The sequence below is a fragment of the Capra hircus genome, chromosome 28 (genome assembly GCF_001704415.2).
Source record: "Capra hircus breed San Clemente chromosome 28, ASM170441v1, whole genome shotgun sequence".
Taxonomy (NCBI): Eukaryota; Metazoa; Chordata; class Mammalia; order Artiodactyla; family Bovidae; genus Capra; species Capra hircus.
Window position 1 is genome coordinate 4,193,112 of NC_030835.1, and position 26,428 is coordinate 4,219,539.

At 38.7% G+C, this 26,428-nt stretch overlaps 1 protein-coding gene across 3 annotated transcripts in view; it reads right to left on the reverse strand.

Annotated features, from left to right (window-relative positions):
* The window catches only part of BMPR1A (bone morphogenetic protein receptor type 1A), a 146,208-nt gene that overhangs the window by 21,097 nt on the left and 98,683 nt on the right, over positions 1–26,428 (reverse strand). For 2 of the 3 annotated variants that reach the window (XM_018042146.1, XM_018042147.1), the window contains exons 3-5: positions 10,461–10,680; positions 6,091–6,253; positions 4,242–4,344 (exon numbers count right to left, since the gene is read on the reverse strand). In XM_018042146.1, coding sequence (XP_017897635.1) covers positions 4,242–4,344; positions 6,091–6,253; positions 10,461–10,527 — 333 coding nt within the window. In that variant the 5' untranslated portion in view covers positions 10,528–10,680. 3 annotated transcript variants of the gene reach the window in all.

Consider the following 26,428-nt stretch of genomic DNA (forward strand, 5'->3'; position numbering starts at 1 on the left):
TAAGGTCAGGAGGAGAAGAGGGTGGCAGAGGATGAGACGGTGAGACAGCATCAACTACTCAATGGACATGAATCTGAACAAACTCTGGGAGACAGTGGAGGATAGAGGAGCCTGGCGTGTACAGTCCGTGGGGTCGCGAAGAGTCAGACGTAACTTGGTGACTGGAGAAGAGAACACAAAGCTAGATGAATTACTATCACAGGAAGACGAGGGCACCGCGAAGAGGGCTGAACGAGGTGCGATTCAAAGACTTCAGAAATGAGGAGCGTTAACTAGATAGCTACATGTTGTATCACTTTTAACAGGGAAAGAAGGACTTTGCCAACAACGGCTGGAGGCAGCATAGTATTATGAAAACGAGGATTCTGCAATCAAATAGCTTAAATCCTAGCTTTGCCATTTATTAAGTTTGTGACCTTGAGCAATGATCTTACTTCTTCTCTCTGGGCTTTAGCTTTCTCTCCTGTAAGATGGAGGATAAAAAATACCTACCTTATAGGATAATTGGGAGAAAATGAGATAAACGGTACCAAGCACTTAACATATTAAACTAAACAATAAATGTTCAAGAAATTAATTCTTCTTCCTCTGGAGAACTTTGCATGGATCCCAGTCAAGATTCTAGAATAAGTCAAAAATGCTTGCAGTCTCTGGGAGGACTCAATGTAGCTTCGCTGAGAATAAGCAACATGAGACCCACGTCTTTCTTACACAGGTTAACTGCATGTCTGGGAAGGCAAAAGTTAAGTGTGTCTAGATTACGATGTTGGTTGACACAACCTTTCTGGTTCCTGCACTCCCCACTGCCACGCCCCACCTAAGCCCATTTGTATCTCTGATTTTATGTGGGCAATAAAAATCCTTGTGGGGGAGAAAACTTTCTTGGCATTGATGAAATAGAGGAGATTCTAACTTATTTAGTGAACCTGAATGGGGGTGGCGGGTTAGGAGGGGTGCCACAGGAGAAAGTAACGGAAACTAAACTATAAGCAATCGCAGTGCGGCTTCTGAGCAATAATTCACCTACAGGAAGAGACAGGATAAGCTGGATGTACCTACAGAGACCGGATGGTGTGAGGGAAAAATTAAGGCCTGGGCAAAGAACGGTGATTATCACTTGAACCTGTTTTGATCCAAACCTGACGGCATGTGAGAGCACCGGGAGGAAAGCGGTGGGTGCCAGCAGAAGAGCTGTTCTGCCCAGGTTAGGTGCCAGGTAAATTAACAGTGATCTGTAGCAAGATACGCAGAAAGTAACCCCAGTGGCGGTCAGTATTTTCACCTGCGTAGCCCCTTAATCAGTGGATATGAACTTAGGCAAACTCCGGGAGATAGTGAGGAACATGGAGGCCTGGTGTGTTGCAGTCCATGGAGCTGCAAAGTTGGACACGACTTAGCGACTGAACCACCACCCCTCTAAATGAATTCCGAACACAACGTATTCCCGCATATATTTTTAGGCTAACATCTGAAATGTTTCTTCATAAGTAGGTGCAATGAATGTATTGATAATACCTTACTTACTGCACATTTTAAAACAAAGTTAAAATAACTCAAATCTATTCAGGAGCATCTAAATAAAATGGCAATTCAATACCCATCATCACTATTAAAAAAAAATTGGAAAATTTTATAGTATTCCTTTTTCTCCTTATGCTATTTCCTTTCCACATGTTCCACAATCATTGTGCCCTAATGTAATATATCATGAGATACAATTCTCCACCTCAAAAATAAACACATATAAATATACTTGCCCTGGCTTCTAAGATCTGTGAGAGAGGGAGCCTACGGTGGGGTACCCTCTGCTATTCAAACGGGCGCCGGTGGCCCAACGTAGATGGTACACATCTCTTGTCCTGAGGTTTTATTAACTTTCCCCGTAAACCAAGTTACTCAGCCTCTTTTCTCCACTAAATTTTCCTACTATACTATTTCTTCTTAATTTCTTTTATATTTCTAAATAAATAAATAAGTTTCCCTTGCCTATACCGTCTCCCCTTCGAATTCCCTGGATCCACCGGGGCAGGATCCCGGCATATTAGTATAAAATTAATCAAAATTATATGTACATTATAACCTTTACATAAAAAGAAAATTTTATTGGAAAGGTATGAGATGGACAGGACTTAAAACTAGTTCATAAATTCATGGATAATTCCTTATTGCTAGAATGAGAAAAGTCTGGCATTTATTCCTATTTTTCTCTTTTCCTCTTTTTGGGTGAGTACTAAGATTTTTTGATCACATAAACAAAGAGATGGTAATGGAAGGATTTGTTGTACCACTGTCCCATAATTCTTTGAAGACCTTCCAATCATAGGACAAAGATCTATAATAATCCTACTATGAAAAGTTATTTTAAATGAAGCAATTTGGTTGAAAGCAAAAAATGAAGAACTACCAAACATGCAAATATATTTGCTATCCCCATGTTCCCCACACTGGTACTAAGATTTTGAATTTTAACAGCGTTCGGGAACTTGAGGATTTGCATTCCAGGCTACTAATCAGGAAACCGTGAGAAGGCTGATTGTGGAGAGGAAGGAACAGAGAAACTGCGTGAGAAGCTCTGGTCTCAGGCAGAGAAATATTAAGCATCAGGCTCTATGGAAGTCCTGGATCTGTAAACCGATTCCCTTAAAACTATCCATGTACCTGGTGGTCCTCGGGTACTGTGGTCAGTATGCACTCAGGGATTTGTATGAAAGCCTGCTTTCAACTAAATTATCAATATGGTGAAAGCTACCGTTATATTAAGTCCTTACTATGTATCAGTTGCGCTAACTCTGCATATATGCTGTCTCTTATTTGATTCTTACAGGAACTCTTTTGTTAATAAGAGAACAAGACAGTAAAGCGTCAACATTTTTATGTGATTAAAAAGTATACTGAAGTGTGGTTGATAAATAAAACTGGAAGAGACAAAAACAAATCAGCATCTCCTGAATCCTGACAGACAAGGGCAAAGGATTAATTTTAATACGACGAAATTTAACTTTGACAACTATGGACAACCATGTAACCAAACTCATCCCGTTCTCCTTTAGTTATCTGCACCAGTGAAGAATGGGAGAGAGATGGCTGAGCAGCTGCATGAGCGAAAGACACCGGGATTTCAGCCGACAGAAAACTCAGTATCTTACTTAAGAATAAGGTATGACAAACCTCTAACATGACATTTTGCTGCACTCAGGAGAAGGAGTCACTAACTCTCTGCTCAGTTTTCCTCGCCAGACCACAGTCAATTCTGCATATCACACTGAGGAACTGAAGAGTGACTCTGAAGCTGATCCTACACAAGCAGTAGTTGAAGTTACTTTGAACCATTATTTTCACTGGGTAAAAACTATAGTGTACGAGGAATAAAGTAATACAAAAAGATTTCACATCGTAAAGGACGACCATATTAAAAAGCGATTCAATTTGTTCTCTATGATCCAAGAAGTACCAAGGAAGAGAGCTATGCAGTCATTTGGAGGAAAAACTTTCTAAGGATAAGGTCAGGTCATTACTGCAAATGAAACAGGTGGGCTTGGGAGGTGATGAGCCCCTTACTGCTAGAGGTGAAGCAAACAGAAAACAGGACGCAGTGTATGTGACTGTGTGCACGTGTGCATTCGTGTATGCGTGTAAAGTTTCTACCAATCCTGAGAGTTTCTCACTGATTTGAATAATTTTCTAAAATAGTTGCGGCTTAAATTTGTTAATAAACAGTTCTCTCTGGAGCAGTTTTCAAAAACAGTGGAAAGATCACCTGGGGCAAAATTATTATACAAGATTTTGAAGAGATTAGGGTTATAACCCAAAGCCATCAATATGTTCATAAACTATTACTAATCCTCTGACTCCTTTGCTGTGCTGTTAAAGTAACTCCACTGAGATCTTACAAGGGCTTAACATTTCTAAGTTGTCTTGGGGAGTTATAAAGGTTATTACTCGTCACTTTAAAGTCTTTCTAGTCCATTTCATAATGTACAAACAAGTGCGACAGCATTATTTTTTTTTACAGGCTTGACAATTTAAAAACAGATGATTGAAAACTTTTTTTAAAAGTAAAATAATCTGTAATTTCAACTGACACAATCATATAACCTGAAGTAAGAGCTAAGCTCCCTCCAATATATTTGTTCCCAGAACACACGGCAACACGCAGACCAGGCGCACTTCCCCTTAGGGAGTCAACGTGTTTCCTGCGGTCCCTCCCCTCTTAATCTCATAGGCCTCCAATTAGATGTTACCTTGCACTGAAAATCAGATCCTTCATATTTCATACACCCTGAAGCTAATGTGGTTTCTCCCTGGTCATCTTCTTCTATGATGGCAAAGCAATGCCCATTAGTTCTAAAAGAAAAAAAGCCAGAAAGACAAAAGATCAACTTCAGATCGGAAGGTACTCATTAAACCTCAGTTTGAATGTGACCAGTTAATGATGGCTGTTAGTTTTGAATAAGAATTACATTCAGTGTGATTTACTGGTAAGTCTACATGCATTTTAAGGCAAATACAAGTTGTCATATTTGAACTAAAATCTACAGGTCGAATAAACATCCAGCGTCAGGCATTAAAGGATTTCTTTTAAACAAGTGCCCCCAAATACGAAATACTATTTACCTTTTCTTTGTTAATCATAGTCATATGATCACAGAAAAACTATAAAACTTTATAAAGCAGATAATCTTTAGTGCTTAAAAACATACTTAAAAATAACTTCGTCTCTTTTCATCCATAAGATTTTCTGTATTCCCATACTATACACAATATTATGAATAAAAAAACCTTCTCGGTGAACCATAGAAATAGATTCAATGACAAAGGAGAGTATATTTGGGAAGATCTGACTAACAAAGATTCTGAGAGGCACTTTTTATTTAATGTGATAAGGAAAAAAGGAGAACTTCTGAATAGCTGAATTTTCAAGAAATGTATATAAATGTATTTGTATTAAATTAAATGTTATTTAGGTATTAGTATGCTAGAATTATCTCCTAATATATTCAAGCTTTAATGAGGAGAAGAAATATCTAACAGATTTTTTTGTGCTCCTCCTTACTATTCATATCGGTAAGTGTGCTGTTACAGTAAAAAGAATCTCGTAGAATTTTTCATTTTCTGAAATGAGAAAATGTTAAGTGACAGGATGAAATTCTGTTAAAACTGATCACTAAGTTTTACTCTGGGTTACCCAAGCCTCTAACAAATAGTTCACATGGACCAAGTATGAACTGCAGACAAGAAGTCTGGCAGGAAGTCACCTGGTAATATAATAGGGAACACCCTCCTAACACAGATCAACCAGTCTGTTACAGTAAAGTCAACAACCACGAGAAAAAAAAAACAAATCTAAGATATGGTGAACTATCATACAGTTTCAATATTTTGTATGTATACTTCTTGGCTATATATCTATCTGTTCACATTCAAAGAGCATAAGGTATTAGGAAAGCACAAAACAAGTTATTGATTACTATATCTTAGCAACAGGAAGATAACTGACTGAGTCCTTCAGGGTTGATTTTTTTTTGACTAGTAAGACAATTAATTCTTCACTGTCCCCTAGGAATATGGAACAGAATTAGATGATCATATATAAATATTAAATAGTTAACATAAAATTAAGTAGAAAAATCAAAGTGGTTATATAAAGCAGATTTAGACTGGGGGTTCACTTATAAGAAAATAAAATTATTTAACTATCACAATGTCATTCTTGTAGACCTGTAAAATATTTCAACCAATTTAGAATTACAAGGTTTATGTGAATTTTCAAGGTTTCTTTTTAATCACTTCTAAGTTATCTACAATGAGCATCAAGAACTTTCTGATACAAAGATCCCTGAATAAACCTAAAATGACAGACAAATACCAGATTCCTTTTACCTCTTTTAAAAGCTATATTACAATGTTACTCTAAGAAAATAACCATCAATCACTTAATATATGTTCCTATATAAAGAACAAGAAGCTTTTCGCTCTTTGGAAAGATACCATATAAAGTTAGGGAAAAAAATTTAGTCAAAGTAAACGATTCTTAAAATAGCACTAAATACAACCCTATTCTCATAACTTTAAGAAGCATAAAATACTTACATGCATGTGTTATTAATAGCATCATCTGGGCAGTGTCCTGAGCAATAGCACTTTAAAAAAGGCAAGGTATCCTCTGGTGCTAAGGTTACTCCATTTTCTGACTTTTTCTGATCGGAGTCTGATTTCATCCCAGTACCATGGAGCATACTGTCTAGATTCTGCCCTGTATTCAAACGTGAAATTGTAAATGAACCATTTCTGAAAATCTAATTCTTTTATTTTAATTTTTTAGTGAGGAGAAGTTTCTATGCTTTCTTAATTGCATTAATTGTAGTTGTATGCTTTTAATTAAAAATAAACTTTATTAATATGATTATATTTACTAACAGCCTAAAATGCACAGATAAACTATCTCAGCTCTCACGGGATATATGGGGATGACTATGTCACAATTTTCGCACTAGTGAAAGCAAAAGTGGCACAAGGTAGAAAAAAGGTCGTAACTTAAACAGTGAGATAATTCCCACCATTAAAAAACTGACAGATTAGGGTTCCTTTTAAAGACACTTTGGTTCAAAACTTGTGACCAGCTTAAGAAAATTACGTCCTTTATTTGTACGTACCTCTATGTGAAAGTGAAGTTACTAAGCATTTTGCTCTGGATTTTAATTGCTTAAGTAAGGGAATTGTGAGAGTTTGGGGACTAATCATATTATCTGGTGCCTTTTATTCTCAAGGTCATTGGTTCAAATCCAGACTGTGCTGCCCGAAACTGAAGGTTACTTGTAGGGCAGTAGTTGGAGCGTGGAAACAGAGCTGTGTTCTGGCACTAGCATCGTAGCCTCAAATGACACTCACTGTCATATCTGGTACCGATTCTTTCAGACTGAAAGCAGAGCAGAACTAAAGCAATGTTTTAGTGATCCCTCCCTCCCTCTGAGTCAGTGAAATCAGCCAGGCTACTCCTCGTGGGGGTAGGTCTTCAGAGAATAGAATGTAGAGCCGAACAGGTACAAAATATTAAGAGAATCATGTATGCATCTCATTATAAATGTTGAATAAGTGATTCAAGGCATAATGTGAACCTGAGACTTAAAATTTAGCTATTCTGGTGAGAACTACTGAAAAAAGGAAAAACGTACATACCCATGGATAACCGGAAAAGAATGTGCTGCTCAATAAATTTTAGTGATTCCATGCCTTAAATTTTAATAATCCTCACTTAATCCTTTAAACCGCTACAAAACATAGACTTCATTTATGTTAACATCAAGAGAAAAAAAAGGGTGTGTGTGTGGGGTGGGGCAGGGGGGAAGAGTGTCAAGAAGGGAAGAGATCTACTGGGAAAGAAACGAGGAAACCTAGAGTCTGGTCTGCTATGCCCCTGCACCATTTATTGAGCTGGGTGATTACAGACAACACATGTCAGTTCAAGCCTCATTTACTCAGTAAGACCACAGGACTACAACACATCTGAGGTCTCTTAACCAGCTTTAAAATCCTATTACAGTTATAGAAGGAAGCATCGATTTAACTATGGAGACCAAATGGCAAATAATACGTGCACATAGCTGGTTTCTCAAAACTCTAGTGATACACAGGAAAAGCAGCATAGTATGGCAGAAATAACACTGAAATAACAGTGAGAAGTCAAAGGTTCAAGTCTTGAATATCTGATAAGTTGAGATATTCAACTTCAGGTTTTTATCTATAAAAAATGATGACAATAATTTCCAATTAAGAGATTATATATAGATCAAATGAATGCATAATAAAGGGCTTAAATATAAAAGTGTATAAATGAAGATAGTACTAAGAACAAAAAAATTATACTAAAAGATCACCAATACCTGGAAAATTCAAAGTTACATGATGGTTAATACACATAACTTCCTAGAACAATGAATTTAAGAGCTAAAAGTACTTTAATTGCAATAATGTGCATCTGGGGTTTATATTATCTCAAATATTTAATTAACAAAACAGTAACTAATTATAGGCCAGCTACGTGCAGGCAAGTTACTGAATGCTGGAAACTGATCTGGTTCTTGAAAAACTTGGAAGAAGGCAAAGATGTATGTGTGTGGAGGGGATAAGCACATAAATAAATACAATTCAGAGCGCGATATAATACAAAGGAGCTATGCAAACAGAGGAAGGAGCTAGTAACACAAACTCATTCTCGGGTGTCAAAAGCAAAGAAACCTGAGCTACACCTCGAAGCTGTAAAATCTCACCAAGTACAGGTGCAGGGAAAAGGCAGGCAGTCTCTCCGCACTCTCCCTAGGCGACAGCACCTATTCCCACGGTTTAAATAAACCTCTTTGGTGATGGTTTCTAGATTTATCCCTTCAGCCTTGACTCGCTTAAGTATCTCGAATGAAACTCATCTAAAATGGAATGCTTGACTTCTCTCCGCAAACCTGGTCCTCCCCAGGCTCAACCTCCAAAATATATCTCCCTTTGTCTCACTTTGGTCCAATTCCACTGCCATCTCCTGGGTGCATCATGCCACTTCCAAAGTAAAAGAATCTCGACATTGACCTCCCGACCTCTGCTTTTGCCCCTCCAGTCCGTCTCCTACATAGCAGCCAGAGTTACCCTATACACCTAAATCTTATCTCATCACTCATCTGCTTAAAACAGTTGTATGGCTTCATATACACTCGGAATACAGTTCAACGTCTTTCATCATGCCTACTGACACCCCACAGGATTTGGACCCTGTGGACATCATCATCAACTCACGTCACTTTCATCATGCCCAGACATAAAGACCTGTGTCAGTACCTAGAACATGCCAATTTCTTTCTACCCACAAGTCCTGTGTTTACAAAGCATAAAATTATAAGTCGGGGATGGGCTGAAGCTACAGGTTATATATGTAACACCACTCTAGCAATCTGTAGTAATCTCTAAGAAATAATTTTTGCACACTGGTTTTAGTTCTTTTCATTAAGAGCAAATATTTTAATCTTATTATTTGAAGGCAAATAATGGTTATCAAAGATTAACCAACTTTCTCTGAAAGGAAATGTAACAAATTTTGCTCTTCCTCAGAGAGATACAGTGCTAAGACTTTTCATTAAATTTGTTAACTAAAACCCAATTTATTTCATCTAATAAAAGTTTATTGGGACTTCCCTGGCAGTCTAGTAGTGAAGATTCCAAACTTTCACTGCAGGGGAAGCAGGTTTGATCCCTGGTTGGGAAACTACGGTATCACATGCCACATGGCATGGTCAAAAAAAAAAAAAAAAGCTTATTATGTAACAATTTATGATGGGGAATGAGAATTTTGTATCATACTGTGGAGATTAAAAAAATTTAATACCAAATAGTGATTACCTGGGAGTAAGGTAGCAAAGGCTATACTAATGTTACTATTAATTTAACTCATCTTAAAACTATAACAGTTTTGATTGGTACTGATCAACAAGGCATGTAATAACAGAATTAAAATAAAGATGTTTTATTAAATAATATAATGTTTCACACAAAAAAGCAGCTTTTGCAAGAGCACTCTCGTGTTCAAGCATGGAAAAATAAGGGTGCTAAACCCAAGACAAAATACAAAAGAAGCTAAGATTTCATTATAACATTCATTCTTTAAAATGAAAATTTAAACATTTATGCAGCTAATCATAATTCTTATCAGTAGATATTGTCACTGTGAACAAAACATGAAGAAAAGTCTTTAAAGACATCAACTTTAAGAGAACAAAGATGTTCAGTAAGTTCTGTAAAACCATTTTGTCAAATAGCACTCTCTTTAGTTGAAAATACTGTCCTAATTAAACCATACAGGAAAAAGCTCAGGTGTAAATATATAGCCCATTTGATCCTAAGAATCATCACAATAACTTCCTGTTTGGGAGTTTTATGCTGTAAATGCACAGTGTAGAATTACAATAACTGGTCATAAATAAAACTTTTGAGTACTCAATCTTGATATTTGGCACACAGACATTATATGTATGTTTTTAAACTCTTTTAACAACAACGCTTTTTAAAAAAAAAACTGTTTATTCCTTATTGTAATTTAAAGGAGAGGAATTTTAAGGCTAAGTCTTGAGCCTCTATTATCCTATGTGTCAGGCACTAGGCCAGCCACTTTACTTTACATTCTACCTCATTCAATCCTCCTAAAACCTGATGCTGCATGTCAGAATGCCTATGTTAGAGATGGCCGAATAGGCTCAAAGAGGCTGAGATTGTACAGACTTGGAAATGTTTCTGTCATAGTGAAGTTCAAAAATTACTTAGCATGTGTCTACCCTTTGCCTCTATACTTAAAAGCTATTGGCATACTGGGCTTAACTGTTCAAAATGGGACATGAGTTGAAAGAGCAGTCCTAATAATGAGTGCTTTTTTTACATACAGAAATAAATGACTAAAAAAAGAGATACGATTGCTTAAATGAATTTACCTTGAACATGAGACACGACGAACAGGTAGGCTCCCAATAACCTGATGTAAGTGTACAGCTGAGTCATTGTTCAATTTTAACGTTTCCTGTCCAGTGTTACCTTTAAAAACTGGTCTTGTATGGTCACTAATTTAAAAGACTTCTATTCAATCAGATTTTCTTGTAAAAAGTCTCAATCACGTAACAATGACTCCAACTTCCACTGCTTTCTTCCTGACTCCTGAAAGATAAAAATATTAAAAAGGAAATGAATATAACTGAATTCTAGAAGGTTTCTAACAAACTAAGAGAGGAAAACAAATGCCCAAACATATCTTTAAACAACACAGTACATTTTCAAAGATTAAAGCTATCTTTGTTTAAAAAAAAAAAAAGGCACCATAATTCAAAAGCTTAAATAATTTAGTAATAGGTTGCCACTTCTCCTGACCTTAAATTAACCTTAGGTAAAAAAAGATAAGAACACTAATAATCTCAATAGTCTTTTCTGGTTGCTCTAAATAAAACACTTTTAACACCATTAAGAAAATTTCTAAATATATTAAGAATAAAGCAGGAAGAGTTGAATTTAAAACACTAAACAATAATCTCTCAATCTTAGTAGATGTGATAAAACACTGAGTCTTCTACTAACTTATTCTGTAGCTAGAAGAGAAGGTCTATCTAGGAAAACATTTAAATATGCAGTATGCTTCATCATTAAAGGAAAAACAATAGAAATATATCTTAAAGAAAATTATTTCCATAAAATATTACAAATCTGACTTCATTAGGAGAAAACTGAGCTTTTAAAATGGATGACGTGAAACATAACCTCTCCAATTAAGGTTTGACAATAATCAAATTGTTAAATAGTTAACAGAAAAAGAGGTTAGGGTGTATAAAAATGAATATAATTCTGGTTTTCCCTCATTCTACTGGTCCAGGCAACTGATTTTACTGACTTAAACCTGAACTATTCCTAAGTGAAAATGGTTTTATTTGTAAAATAATTACCCTGGCATGAACTCTACCATAAATAAATCAAGATTTCTATTTTAGCTAATAATTTTTCACTCTAGCTCTCCAAAGGCACTTTGAGAATTGAGGAAATAAGGTTTAGAGTGAGATGTCATTTATATTTTGCATTTTATATATATGGTTTGTTCTATAATCTCTGCAATTTCTCACTTCTCTACTATGATGTTAAACTGCTTTTCATCAACACAATGCTGAGAAAGTTAAGATGTAAAGTCTAAAATTACTACAGAATAACATCTATAATAATGACTTTAACAGTATTTTTAAGAAAACTCACTTCTTCAAATTATGGGATTGTGATTCTAGGGACATCTCTTCCATGATTCAAATTCAAAGGAATTTTCCAGTATATTTCCAACCCTGATCTCTCTCCCTATTTCTATATGCCTATTAGATACTCGGCTAGGATTGCATTCCATCTGCCCAAATCAAACTTATTAACTTTTCCTCCCATTCCTCTAGACATGCCTTCTTCTCCTCCTCCTCCATCTGCTATCAGAGGACAGTGGTGCCATCTCTCCAGCCACCCATGCCAAAAACCCTGGCATCATTCCTGCCTCTCTTCTTATTAACAGCTCTCTCTCTCTCCCTATACCTTCACACATTTATTAGTTTACTCACTTATTCACCAACAGTGTTTTCTGAGTATGTATTACACATTAATGCAAGGGGCTACAAATAAAAACATGACAGATTCTGCTTCAAGGACCTCACAGTCCTGCGCAGAAAACTGACTGAGATGACTGATTCCATGCTTCCGTGTCACTGTTTCTTCATCAGTGTATTTAAGTGAATATGTGGTCTTGTCTCATTAGAGGTACAGGCAAGGCATTCTGCAGTCAAGGAGACCCTGGGCATCTGTACAGGTAGAGCCCTTTCAAAGGAAAGGGATCGCGTGTGACTCCTTCCACACAAACATCTGCAACTCTACCACTCTCGGCACACGCTTCAATCTGGCATCTGCTTAAAGAAGCAACCTCACCTTTCTGGGTGAGTTTCCTCATCTGCAAGACTGGAATTATATTCTGAGAATACTTACTCTGAGAACTAAATGAGGTAATACCTAACATATATTCACCTCTATGTAGCAGAACTATTATGAATGCTTTGAACATATTAATTTACAGAACCATTACAATCATCTTACAAGATAGGCTTATTATTTTAAATAATAATTCTACAGATGAGGAAACTAAGGCAAGTGGAGTTTAAGGAATTTATCAAAGATTACACAATTGGTAACAGGTAGGGCCATAATTCTAATCAACAAGATCTAATGCGGGTGTCCACATCTTAAATGCTACCCTAAGTTGCCGTGCTGGGTCTTTTATGTACATTACTTCATAAAGTATTTAGAAAAGCCTGCTACAGAGTAGGTGCTTAAAAAAAAGTTTCTTCTTCTCAAACATGTTTACGGCATACTTGCAAACCCTGCACAGAAGTAGCAGGTGCTACTCGTGACAATCCCAGCTGCAAGACATTTTCATAGACTAAAAACTCTCTAACAACTTGTATGGAGAACAGCTTTAGCCAAGAGAGGGCTGAGTGTAAAACGGCTTCAAGAGCTTCATTGTAACTAACAAAGAAAGTCCCTAATCTTTAAAAGAAAAATGTTAGGTTTTAGCTGACTACAAGCTCAAAAAGCATCAGTGCTTAAGACCAACCGCTAAGAATGAAGACAGTCTGACCAAGCGCTGATAGAACACTGCCGTAGTCAAAGGAATAACCATCTTACTTTATTCCACCTGGTCAGGACTCTCAAACACTTTAGAAAATGACAAGAAAGCAAAGGACAGAGAGACGACCAAACTGGAGGCAGGACCAGCGATCTCTGCTCACAGAATATCCAAGGAGTGAAATGCAAATGCACCTGTCACGGGGATGGCCGGAACGACGGACACGAGACGAGACCAGTTAGACGAGTCATCAGACTCCTTCCAGCTCTGAAGTCCTGAGTGAACAGCGCTCTTGCCAATGAATAGTAACTTACTTGCCAAACGCCTAGTAAGTGCCTATTACATACACGATTCTGCATAGAACAGTCACACAGGGACAGAGCAAACCAGACTGAACCTTCACGGAGCTCACGATCAGTAAGACAATTAGAACATCAAGCAAGACAACACGAACGATACAGAACCACAATCTGAGGAAAGTGCAGAGAAAGAAAAGTGCCAGGCCCTAGAGGACAGACAGGTCAAGGGAAGCAATGTTCCAAGCGACATTTCAGGTGTAAACTGGGAATAAAAGAATTATTTACTCAGGTAAAGCAACGAGGCTGGGGAAGGGGGATCGGAGGCAGCAGAACAGCCTGCACAAAGACTATGAGGCCAAGAAGAACAATGATTCTGAAATGCTGAGAAAGAGGGTAATATGGTCAACGCTGAGGTTGAAGAGGCAGAAAAGTCAAGGGCCAGGTCAGGCAAGACCATGTGTGGATTTGGGATTGAAACCTGAGTGGGATGGGAACATGGTTATCTGGCTTCTATGCAACGGACCGGAGAGAACAAAAGGAGAAGCAAACAGACCACTAAGAAGGATACTGCAGCAGTTTAGGAGAGGGACAATGGTGGTCAGGATTATGGCAGGAGTGCTACGGTGGATGGATTCAAGACACACTCCACAGATTCAGCAGGCCTTGGTGATGGATTAGACATGGGGGCAAGACATATTCCACAGGTTCAGCAGGCCTTGGTGATGGATTAGACATGGGGGTAAGGGAGAGAGAGGAGTCAAAAAAAAAAAAAATTCCTACATTTCTGGCACCAGCAATTACTGAAATGGGGACAAACGGACTTTGAAAGGAGTGGGAAGAAGAGATCAATGGTTCAACTTTAGACATTTGTAATCACTCAAAGGGAATGTCTAATGGGCATCTCGTTCTGAAACTTAAAGGAAACTTCTGAGGCTGAAGATACAAATCTGTCTGAAGTCGCTCAGTCATGTCCGACTCTTTGCGACCCCATGGACTGTAGCCTACCAGGCTCCTCCCTCCATGGGATTCTCCAGGCAAGAGTACTGGAGTGGGTTGCCATTTCCTTCTCCAGGGGATCTTCCCGACCCAGGGATCGAACCCTGGTCTCCTGCATTCCAGGCAGACACTTTAACCTCTGAGCCACCAGGGAAGTCAGTCAACAACATAGAGATATTTAAAGCTATGGTCCTGTATGAGACAGCCTTCTAAGAACGGAAAGAGAAAACAGTGCCAGAACATCAATGTTCATTCAAAAACTGTATTAACAAAAGCATTAACATCCTATATATTTATTTGGCATTCACCAATAAAGTAAATTCATGATCCAGGCTCTGTCGTGTACAGTATTAATGTAGTGTGTATTACCACAGCTGGGTTATAAACTACTGTTCATAAGTGGTATTTTTCAGTTAAGAAAACCCCACCGATCTACCAAAAGACAACTGTGGTGACCTAAAGTATGTCTACAAATGCTCTGACACTGTCTTCAAAAGACGCAGCCTCATTCCCTCTCCTGAATTCCCAGTGGGCTTACAGACTCATTTCTAACAAACTAAAATAAAATGGAAAAGACAGATTTTGTCTTCTGAAACTAGATCATAAAAGGCATTTCAGATTCCTCCCTACTCACTCTTGAAATACTCTGATGGAAGAAGCTGGCTGCCATGTAATAAGGACACCCAGACAGCCTTATGGAGAGGCCCCTGTGGCAAAGAACTGGGCCTCCTGCCAGCAATCACGTGAGTGGGCCACCTTGGTGGCAGACCGGTCAGCGCCAGGGAAGCTTTCCAGTAACTGCAGCTTCACAGGTATCTTAACTTCAATTTAGGAGACCTTAAACTAGAACCATCCAACTAAGCCTTTGGTAGACTCCTAATGGTTAGAAAATGTATGAAATGATAAATGTTGGGTGTTTTAAGCTGCTAAGATTTTCGGTAATTTGCTGGGCAGCAGTAGATAATATTCACTGCATAATACAGTCATTCTGAGAAATTTGTTGAAATAATAAAAGCCTGATCACTGTAAGTTATTGCACAGTCAACCAAAAGGCACACGTCTGAAAAGCGTAGTTGAGTCAGAGGATAACAATAAAAGCATAACATAAATAGGGAGTGCCCTCACAGGCAAGTGGTCAGGGCTGCGTGCTTTACCTGCCACGGGCCTGGGCTGGGTCCCGGTCAGGGAACCAAGATCCCACAAGCCTCGTGGTGCAACCAAAAAAGAAAAAGAAAGTATAACATAAACAGTCACAACGCCCAAAGAACTAACTGGATAATATGACTAACATCTTTCTTTCAAAAGAGTATTCAAAAATATGTTCTTTATATTTAAATGACCTCAGCAAGTAAGGTTTATTTTTTGTGGGGGGAAGAAACTGTCCCTCGTTCTACACTACACACTGTTACATCCGCCTTTTTAAACTACGGAGTCCATAAAGATAACATTAGTTGTGTGTTCTATATATAAAGGCACATATTTCACATAATATCCTGGCAAACTGAAGAAAGTAAATTCTGATGTCTGTCTACTGGTTTCAAAAATCAGCTCCACTATTTATTTGCTACGTAATTTTGGGGGAAGTTATTCAAGCTATCTAGGTCTCCGTTTCCTTAGTCACAAAATGGGAACAGTATTACTAACCCAAATGAGTTAGCGCCTTGGATCTAAAGTATTAAGCATTCAGTAAATACATGTCAGTTGTTACTGTTGTAATTAATAATAAAAATACTGATGACTTCCCCTTTATTTGTCCCAGCATATTGACTTTTTCTATAATCATAATATAACAAAAATAGTTATTTTGCAACCATTCCTGAAACTGAGTATTTTATAATCCTAATACCTGAAAATAAAAGTCTTTTTAAATTCCTAGAATAGTTCATTGGAATTTTTATATTAAAATTAAAAATATCTCATCATACAATGTTAAGAATATAAGGAAATGACATTTGAAATGCCACATGATCAAAATTTTTAAATGATGCTGGTGTTTAAAAGCTATTATTAGTTAGTCCAAATAGGAATCTAAATAGATTTACATTCCTTTCCTGTATACACAGATTGGTGGGTTCTTCAGGAAAATAAGACTATGACAACATTACTCAATAAAATATAAATTATTCTTAAATAAAAAAAATTTAAAGCTTCGCAAATAACAAGAAAGCTAAACCAATAGTTCTATCAGGATGAAAGAAAAAAAAACAGGAAAAGGCCAAAGTCAGCTGAAAAAACAGACTAAAGTCATTCTTTCCGCTTCCCGTTAAGCCCTCCACCCCTAATTTTTACTTTCTAGTAGTGAGGTTTGGGAATTTTCAACAAGCTGGCTAACTGCCAACTGCATAAAGCAGTAAGGAGAACACTCTCCCTTCCAGGGGTCCCTCCCCCTAAGCAGCTCCAGGCGCCGGGTCTGACAAGCTTTCTGAGAAGGACGAGACTCACTGCAGACTGTCTGGCTCCACAGCCATTGTCTGCATGGCTGCTTTGCTCCTGATCCCGAGCTTGGATTAGCATAAGAATATTGTCTTTTCCCTTAACAAGCATCTCATCCATCTTTTCCCCGTTTCTAACTTCCACCCCCATCACTCCCTAAACTAATATATACATATACAAATGGAGCAACACTACTCAGGTTATTTTTATGTTAGTGTAAAAAACAGTCACTCATATCTAAACATAAAACCTTAAGAAAATAACATGCTTAAATAAAGTTATATGAGTTATCTGTGGTAATACACAGGAATCTCATCAAAAAGCCTGCCTTAGAGTCCATGCTGTGAAAACTTGTGATGGGTAAGACATTCATAATGAGGTCTTCTGGGAAGCCTGAAAAAGGAGCAAAGAGAACCAATCACAGAGCTAACTTCTGACCTACAGTAGGATTAGGGAAGTCCCACTTTACAAACACATTTCTAATTGTTGTGTCTCCATCCCACCTGAGGTCACCAATTTTATCAACACCCCTGAAATTACCTTCTAACTAGACCTTCCTTTTTCCCAATGTTCAATTATTTATTCAAAGCAAACTGAACATATTTACACCTTTGTTTTTCTGCTCAATTACCCTCTCTTCATTCAAAATCTTTTACTTTCCTTCTGTGCCAAGAAACTGTTCTCCCCAACACAAGTGAGATTCTTCCCGGAACAGAGATGCAAGACAAACTAGTAAGGCATTATTACAGTTGATGTGCTTAGAGGCTTTATACCCCTCACCAGGGGCCTCAGTATTAGATGTACAAACAAATGCTTCTTGGTTTACGAGCTCTTTCAAAAAACAGGAGACAATCTGTTTTTAAAATACCATTTCTTCAAAGTTTATTTGTTTAATCATATTAAACAAAAAACCTCACAAGTAATTAGAACTCGTTTATGCTGTCTACCCAATGGTACATCAGTGGTCAGAAGAGATTCTTAATGCCAGCAGTTAATTGAAGGGGTCTAGGTGTTATTCTTCTGTCTCTCCTCTAGAACAAGCACAAATGACAAGGAAAGAAAGAAACAGCAACAAAACAGGTAGAGCGGCTGCAGAAATGTCCAGGAGGGATAAGAAGCTGGTCACCCCAACAGGGCTTTCCCAGTGGCTCAGTGGTAAAGAATCCGCCTGCAATGCAGGAGCCAAAGGTTCAGTCTCTGGGTTGGAAAGATCCCCTGAAGGAGGGTATGGGCAACTCACTCTAGTACCTGGAGAATTCCACGGACAGAGGAGCCTGGCAGGCTATGGTCCATATGGTCGCAAGGAGTCGGACAAGACAGAAGTGACAGCACGCACACACGTAGGTATATTATGGGCAATGGTAAACAACACTGTTTGTGTTTCTGCAGAGTATTTTTACAGAGAGAAAGTCAGTGTTATGTGGTTAGTGACTGGTTCAAGGTAGAACATATAAGATAGATCTAAGTCTTTTATGCCAATTAAATGAGAGAAACTCATATATAGTATTTAGTGGCAACTTTATGTCGTTAGCATATCACCATTTTTATAATGTGCAAACTAGTTTTACATGCATTACACCATATATTGGGCTTTCCTGGCGGCTCAGATGGTAAAGTGTCTGCCTACAATGCAGGAGACCCAGGTTCAATCCCTGGGTCAAGAAAATTTCCTGGAGAAGGAAACAGCAACCCACTCCAGTATTCTTGCCTGGAAAATCCCATGGATGGAGGAGCCTGGTAGGTTACAGTCCATGGGGTCTCAAAGAGTCAGACATGACTGAGCGACTTCACTTCCACACCATATATAGATGACCCTTACAGTAAGTAAAATTATTCCTACTTTTAAAGAGAAGACAAGTTCAAGAAGCTAAAGTGACTTGCTGAATTCTACATAGCTAGCAACCTGAAGGAAAAACTACAAACTCAGGTCTTTTATTCCCAAGTGTAGCATTTTATCCAGTAAGCCACAAGTAAGTACATCACACCTGGTGGCGCAGTCGGCAAAGAATCCACCTGCAATTCAGGAGACCTCCGGTTCAATCCCTGGGTCAGGAAGATCCCCTGGAGAAGGGCATGGCAACGCACCCAGGATTCTTGCCTGGAGAATCCCCATGGACAAAGGAGCCTGGAGCCTGGCGGGCTACAGTCCATAGGGTTGCAAACAGTCGGAGACGACTGAGCGACTAAGGACAAGCACATCAAAAGGGAAACAGGAAGCTGTTTTCTACTGAGTCATGTAACATCGACACACATAAGATTTTATTTCATCATCACAGAAGAGAGCGACGCTCAGCAAAGTTAAGAAACTTGCTCAAGTGCTCGCTTCAGCATCACACAGACTAAAATTGGAACGATACAGAGAAGATCAGCATGGCCCCTGCACAAGGGTGACTCGCAAATTCGTCAAGTGTTCCATATTTAAAAAAAAAAAAAGAAAGAAACTTGCTCAAGTTCACAAAACCAGTAAGTGGCAAGTCTGCTGCTGAGAAGGCCCAAATTCCACTCCCTCAGTCAAGAGTGATAGATACTGAGAAAAAAAAGAAAACTACTGTGCTCCTTATTACACTACTGCTTTTCAGCAACATCAAAACAACACACCCCCCCTAAAAAAAAAGAAACCACCAAACAACCTAAGCACTCTGCTATGTGACGCTGACCTGGGACAAGTTTTTTACCTGACAACAAGTCTTCTACCAGCTGGCTTCTTGATAGGTTCTGGCAAAACGGGAACTAGAGAGGGCTGGAGGAAGGAAGAAGGAACTTGCATCTTCCTGATCCTGTCTGCTGTTCCTGTCAGAATTACCTGAACAATATCCTTTGCCATGGTTGCAGCAGGAGACTCAGTTTTCAGCTTCCTTCTGTACTCCCAGAACCAGCCTTGCGGGCCCTGTTCAGACCCAGATGGGAGCGCCAGTGCTTCAGGACCCCAGAGCAGGTCCCTGGGGACCAGCACAGCTGGGCTCTAAGCTCCCTTCATAGAGGACTGGGCCAGGGCTCCACAAGGGCAGTTTTTCTCCACGCTTTTAGGTTCTGAAACTTCAACCTTTAGGGGTGTATTTGTTTCCCACAATTAGCACTTCTGTTTTAGTTCCAATGTTCCTTTGGCTTGTCAATCCTCCAGTACCTGTGTAGTTAATTCCTTACACGAAATTCTGTTAAAATAACCAGTGTGGTTTCAACCTTCCTGACTGGGCCCTGATTGATACAAATATTTTCAGAAAACAGATCTCAGAGAGCAAGTGACTGACTATACCCACACGTACCACATAGATATTTTTATATACATTCATTTCATCAAAGACACCTAACATTTCCTAAGTGCTTATAAAGTGAGCTTTAACAGATATTCAGAGAGTATTCTAAGATATTCTGACTTTAGGAATGAGTTCTTCTAGACTCAGTACATTTCATTTTTCTGACCACAAATAATTTTAACCTATCAAAGTTAGAAATTGGTTCAAGACTGGTTGGTCCTTCTATTCTAACCCATGTGACCCAAGTCAAAATACTTGAATTTGGCTATCAAAACAGAGTTTTCTTCTCCTTAGCAACATTCAGTTCAGTTCAGTTCAGTTCAGTTGCTCAGTCGTGTCTGACTCTTTGTAACCCCATGAACTGCAGCACGCCAGGCCTCCCTGTCCATCACCAACTCCCGGAGTTCACTCAAATTCACGTCCATCGAGTCGGTGATGCCATCCAGCCATCCCATCCTCTGTCGTCCCCTCCTCCTCCTCCTGCCCCCAATCCCTCCCAGCATCAGGGTCTTTTCCAATGAGTCAACTCTTTGCATGAGGTGGCCAAAGTATTGGAGTTTCAGCTTTAGCATCAGTCCTTCCAAAGAACACCCAGGACTGATCTCCTTTAGAATGGACTGGTTGCATCTCCTTGCAGTCCAAGGGACTCTCAAGAGTCTTCTCCAACACCACAGTTCAAAAGCATCAATTCTTCAGTGGTCAGCTTTCTTCACAGTCCAACTCTCACATCCATACATGACTACTGGAAAAACCATAGCCTTGACTAGACAGACCTTAGTCAGCAAAGTAATGTCTCTGCTTTTGAATATGCTATCTAGGTTGGTCATAACTTTCCTTCCAGGAGGAGTAAGCATTTTTACATTTAATTAGAAACTTTTGTAATTAACTTAGTAAAACCCTGTGGCCAAAAAAGCTTAATTCAAATGCTAAATCAATTTTTAAGGAGAATATTAACTCATCTCTAGAATTAGGGAGAAAAAAATCAAAGCAGAACTTCAAGAATAACAAAGAGCAAACCCATATCTCACTCAGGAAACCAAATCAAAGTATATCTGTATTTATCCTCTCAATTTGAAACACTTTTCCAGAAAGTCACAAGCTTTTTCAATTTTGTACCTCCCTAAGAAAATCAGCAACAGCAAGAAAATCTGGAAATACACAGGTGACTTTTGGTTGGACCAATAACTGGGGCATGACAGGACACAGAGTAACCAGAGACCCAAACGGAAAATACAGCACAGTGTGCAAGGACAACCCTCAAATCAGAGAACTGTCTCAGCCAAATGCCAACAGGCTCTCCTTGTTGAGAAACACCTAGTCTTGACTAGAATGACCAATCAGATTCCTTTTTTCTTGGTGGAGGGGGTGGGCAGCACTGCAAGGCTTGCTGGATTTTAGCTCCCTGACCAGGGACTGAACCTGCCCTAGGTAGTTAGAAGTGCAGAATTCCAACTACTGGACTGTCAGGAAATTTCCCAGATTCCATCATTATCTGAAGGCTCCTCTGAGGTTCTGGATGTTCAAAAAGCAATAGTTTTAAGCCTCTTAGAAGCAAAATTATCTTAAACTGATATGCAACTTCATTTTCGCTTGACTTTTTTTCTTCTCATTCGACCACTTTACAAAAACAATCATATTCTTGCTGTGCTAACCAAAGAGATTGTACAATGCAAAAGGAATTTAAAAATCAAGCATTTTTCTCCACTTTTTTCTCTATCTACAGCTTTCAAAAATGTCGTGTATATAGGTTTCCCTGAAGCTCCAGGAGTAGAGGCCCTGTCCTAGGCCAAGCCAATTAGCATTCTCTATCTTCTATGCCACAATGAAAAGTTCAGGGGTAAACTGTTCTTACATAGGGTCTAAGGTGGGGGTTGGAGAAGGAAATGGCACCCCACTCCAGTACTCTTGCCTGGAAAATCCCATGGACAGAGGAGCCTGGTAGGCTACAGTCCATGGGGTCACAAAGAGTCGGACATGACTGAGCGACTTCACTTTCACTTTCAAGGGGGCCTGTCGAGATAGTCTTTCTTTCAGATTGAATATGAACAAGAAAATTGCGGCTTCTGGCAGCTACGTTGGGACCTGAAGGGAAACCAGAGGTACAGCCAGGAGACTTAAAAGAAGCCAGATCCTTGGAGCTACCAATGAGCTGCTTAAGCAACTCTGCCTGATGTCTGAATTGCTTAGGGACTTTTCAGTTAACAGCCAATAAATTCTCTTTATTTTTTAGGTCAGAGAGAGTCAGTTTTTCTGTTATAACAGAAGATTAAAGGAGAAAGTATACTTGAATATTCTGAGTTAGGTCAGTATCAAAGTAGTATTTTAAGCCAAATATCTCAGAAAAGATACTAGATAACACATATGCCAAAAAAAGAGAGACTGGTACAAGGTAGAATTACTTTTAAGAGATAGCTCAAACAGCATAAAAATTTACTTATATAATTAGCAGCTGTATAATTTATTGCTCCGGTCTTTCTCCTTTTATCCCCCAAGTCTGCTAGACCCTCAGTCTTTCCCAACACAACAGCCTCTCTACTCCTAGTTTCCCAGACCTAAAACCTTGGAGTCATTCTTAGCAACTCCCTTCTTCCTTCTCATACTCCAGTCCATGAGGTCAACAAATCCTGTTGGTGCTTCCCTCAAAATATATCATGCACTTCTCCTGACATCCAGTTCTCTCTCTGGTCCATGCCGCTAACACCTTTCGCCTAGATTACTGAAAAAGTCTCCTAGAACTGGACTCCCTGCTTCGACCCATATCCACGCACAGTATATTCTCAACACAGCAGCCGAAGTGGTGATAGAAGGCCTATTAGATCACATCACTCCCCGTTTCACGCCTCCCAGTGGTTTCCCAACTTACCCAGAGTAAACGCCGACGTCTGCAGCGGCCAGTGTGACTGCAGCTCCTCTACTTGAGCAGCAAGGGCCTCCCGGTTCTTCAAGCACGTCAGGGAAGGCCCTGCTGCAGGACCTTTGCACTAGCAAGGTCCTCTCCCCATTACATTCCTCCCCAAGACATCTACCTGGATGACCTGCTACCTGACCTCTTCCAAGTGCTTAGTCAATATCCCTTTCTTATTTAGTGTTCCTGCTCACCCTATTTAAAACTGTAATACCATCTGCATCCCTGGCATTCCCATATTCCTTCCCTGATATTTTTCTCTTCAGCACTTGTCACCCTGTAATTTAATATATAATTTATTATTTGTTTTATTGCCTGCCACCTGCTCCAGAATGTACACTCTGTAAGGGCAGGGATATAATTCTACTTTTTCACTCTGTATTTCTAGCAGCTAGAACAGTGCTTGGCACACAGTTGGTACTAAATAAATATTTGCTGAGGGAATGACTGAGTACAACAGAAGGAATTAAAACCTTATGCCAATTCCTTTTACTTTCATATACAAATGAGACTTTCCCATAAGGGCTTCGCTGTGGATAAACTATTCCATTTCCTTATCTCAACACAACTGAAATGATACAAAAACCACACCACTTCCTTTGGTTCACTTTGAGTCCTGACTTGTGTCAAGATCCAGTAAAAAAAAAAACAACACAATTTTTTCCCACTGTTTTCAGTGGATATACTCAAGTTTAAGATACAAATTAAAAGGTCTTAAGAAAGACGTGTTTAAGTAAACATTGTTTTCCAAGATCTAAAATATTGCTTAAGGCAAACAATGGCTTGGGTTATAATCTGACAATACCCCATAGTTTTAGCAAGTTAAATAATTATGGAAATAACCACAGACAAAGAGAAAATACAGTCCTTTTGGGGGAACAAACAATGTGGTCTGATGAAGGGAACTTCAAAGCATTATCTACTCTCAACTGCAGAGACACTGTCTACACTTAAAGCAGACAAAGAAGAGTTCAAAGGTCATATTTATATTAAACTGAAACTTACCAAAGGCCTTGAATAAGACTAGAAGGTGTTAAAATCAGGTTGCTAACAATTCTTCCCTGACAAGCATGAACCACAAACTACAGGAAACTAAACATTGCAAACCTATAGGTCTAAGAAACAACACTCGAGGTCACAAATTCGGGAGTATTACTGTGAAACGCCTGGAAATCTAGCAAGTTTTCCGCCTTTTAGATGAAACGTCTCCCTTTTCTTTACACTGTCAGAACATTTTTGGGGTTAAAATGTGCTAGTTGAGAATGGTTTTACAAAGGAGTTCTGCGGCAGACTTGCCATTAATGTGTCCTTTTTTCCCCTCTAGTATCTTTCTTTCAGCTCTAAGATGTCTAGTTTAACTACTTATCAACTTACACTTTTATTAAAGAAAGGATTGTAAGGAACATAGTCTTAAGAGTCAGGAGACCTAGGATTCAGTTGCAAATTCTGTCTAATTGGCTAGTTGATCTTGGACAACTCACTTCACTCTCTAGACCTTAGTTTCCTCATCTGAAATAAAATAACCATTTTATTTTATTAAATTGATTTATTAAAATATATAATACCATGAAGACTTCTATCTCTCATATCCTATGAGTCTATGAACTACACTCACTGAATATAGTGCCTTAAAGACATCACCTAAGAATTATCTAGGCGCTGAGTAAAGCAGGGCAAGTATCACTGAAGCTGCACACTTTCTCTGGAACTGAGGGAACCACTATTCTGATTGTGCCATTTAACACTGCTGTCTTTATATACTTTTATACTTTATGTGGTATATACCCCAAGCAATACTGTTTTACATACTGCTAAACTTGCTACAGATGCATAAAAATTGTATCATTCTATTACTTTGTGTGTATTTTAATATTTTGCTAATTTTTCACTCAACATTGTGGTTTCCATCATAGCCACACACAGCTCCTTTTAATTCACTTCCACTGTTGCACAGTGTTCCATTTTATGAATATTTTATAGCTGTACATAGCCTTTCTCACACTGATGGACATTTAGGCTGTCCCCATGTTTCGATATCATAATAACGCCGCAATAAATAAACCGGAATAGATGCTTTTGTTACTGTTTTTGGGTAAATAATTCTGAAGGACAGATTTCCTGAAGTGGGATTCTGGGTCTAATGGTAGTTAGATAGATATTTTGGTAATCCCCTCTGGGATTTTGTACTTTTCCATTTGGTACTTCCAAATGGCATTTAAGAACAATTTTAAAATACTGCTGAAGGATGGAGAATAAACTTAACACATGGAAAAATATACCACATGATACACAGAAAACCTCAAGATCATGTATATCAATTTTTCCTAAATTAATCATAAATTTAATGATATTCTTTCTCACATTACAGTCCCCTTTTATTCTTTATTTGCTAAGAGTTTTCATCATAAATGGCGCTGAATTTCATCAAGAGTTTTTTCTCCACTCACTGATATTATCACAATGGCTTCCTCCTTCAATGTGCTAATGCATAAATTAATTAGCAATAATCCATATTAAGAGCTCTCTTAAAGAGTAACCCATCTATGGTAGTTCTGGGATTCACAACTTCATTCATATTCCTCTTTTCAAGAGATGGAATCTAATTACTTCAAAAGTGGGCTGGACTCCCTACTAACAAACAGAATAAAGTGAAAGTGACAAAGCATGACTTCTGAGACCAAGTCTTGAAAGGCAATGCAGCTCTCTCCTTGCTCTCTTCCTTGGACCATTTATTCTGGGGAAAGCCAGATGCCATTGTACAAAGATATTCAAAGAATGTGTAGAGAGGCTCACGCAGGGAGGAACAGAGGCTCCTGCCAACTGCCAAGAGAATGCGCCATCTTTGAAGTGGATTCTCCTCCAGTCAAGATTTCAGATGAAAGCAGCCCCTGCTGACATAACTACAGTTTCCCAAAATACCCTGAACCAAAACCACCTGGTAAACTGCTCCTGAATTCCTGTAAGTTAATTTAAGCTTTCATTACCTCAAGTCTCTAGGTTTTAGGATCAGCTGTTGTGCAGCAATAATAATTAACACACTACCATTCTTGGATTTCTGGGATAAATTCTGTTTTGTCATTATTAAATAATAATTGTCTGGTCTCTGTGCCTGGTTCCTGGGTAACAGGACTGTCTTTGTTATTTACAAGCCTCATGGATCACACTTGAGTTTATGCTAATGAATGACTCAGGATGGGGGCTGGTCACCAAAATGACCAGTGATATGATTAGAGGGTTGGGGCTTTGAGCCAGTCCAATCTTCAGGGAGTTTGGATAGGGCTAAAGATTGAGTTCAATCATGTGGCCAATTGTTCAGTCATGGCTATCTAATGAAACTTCGATAAGAACAGCACACCACGGCTCAGATAACCTTCCTGGCTAGTGA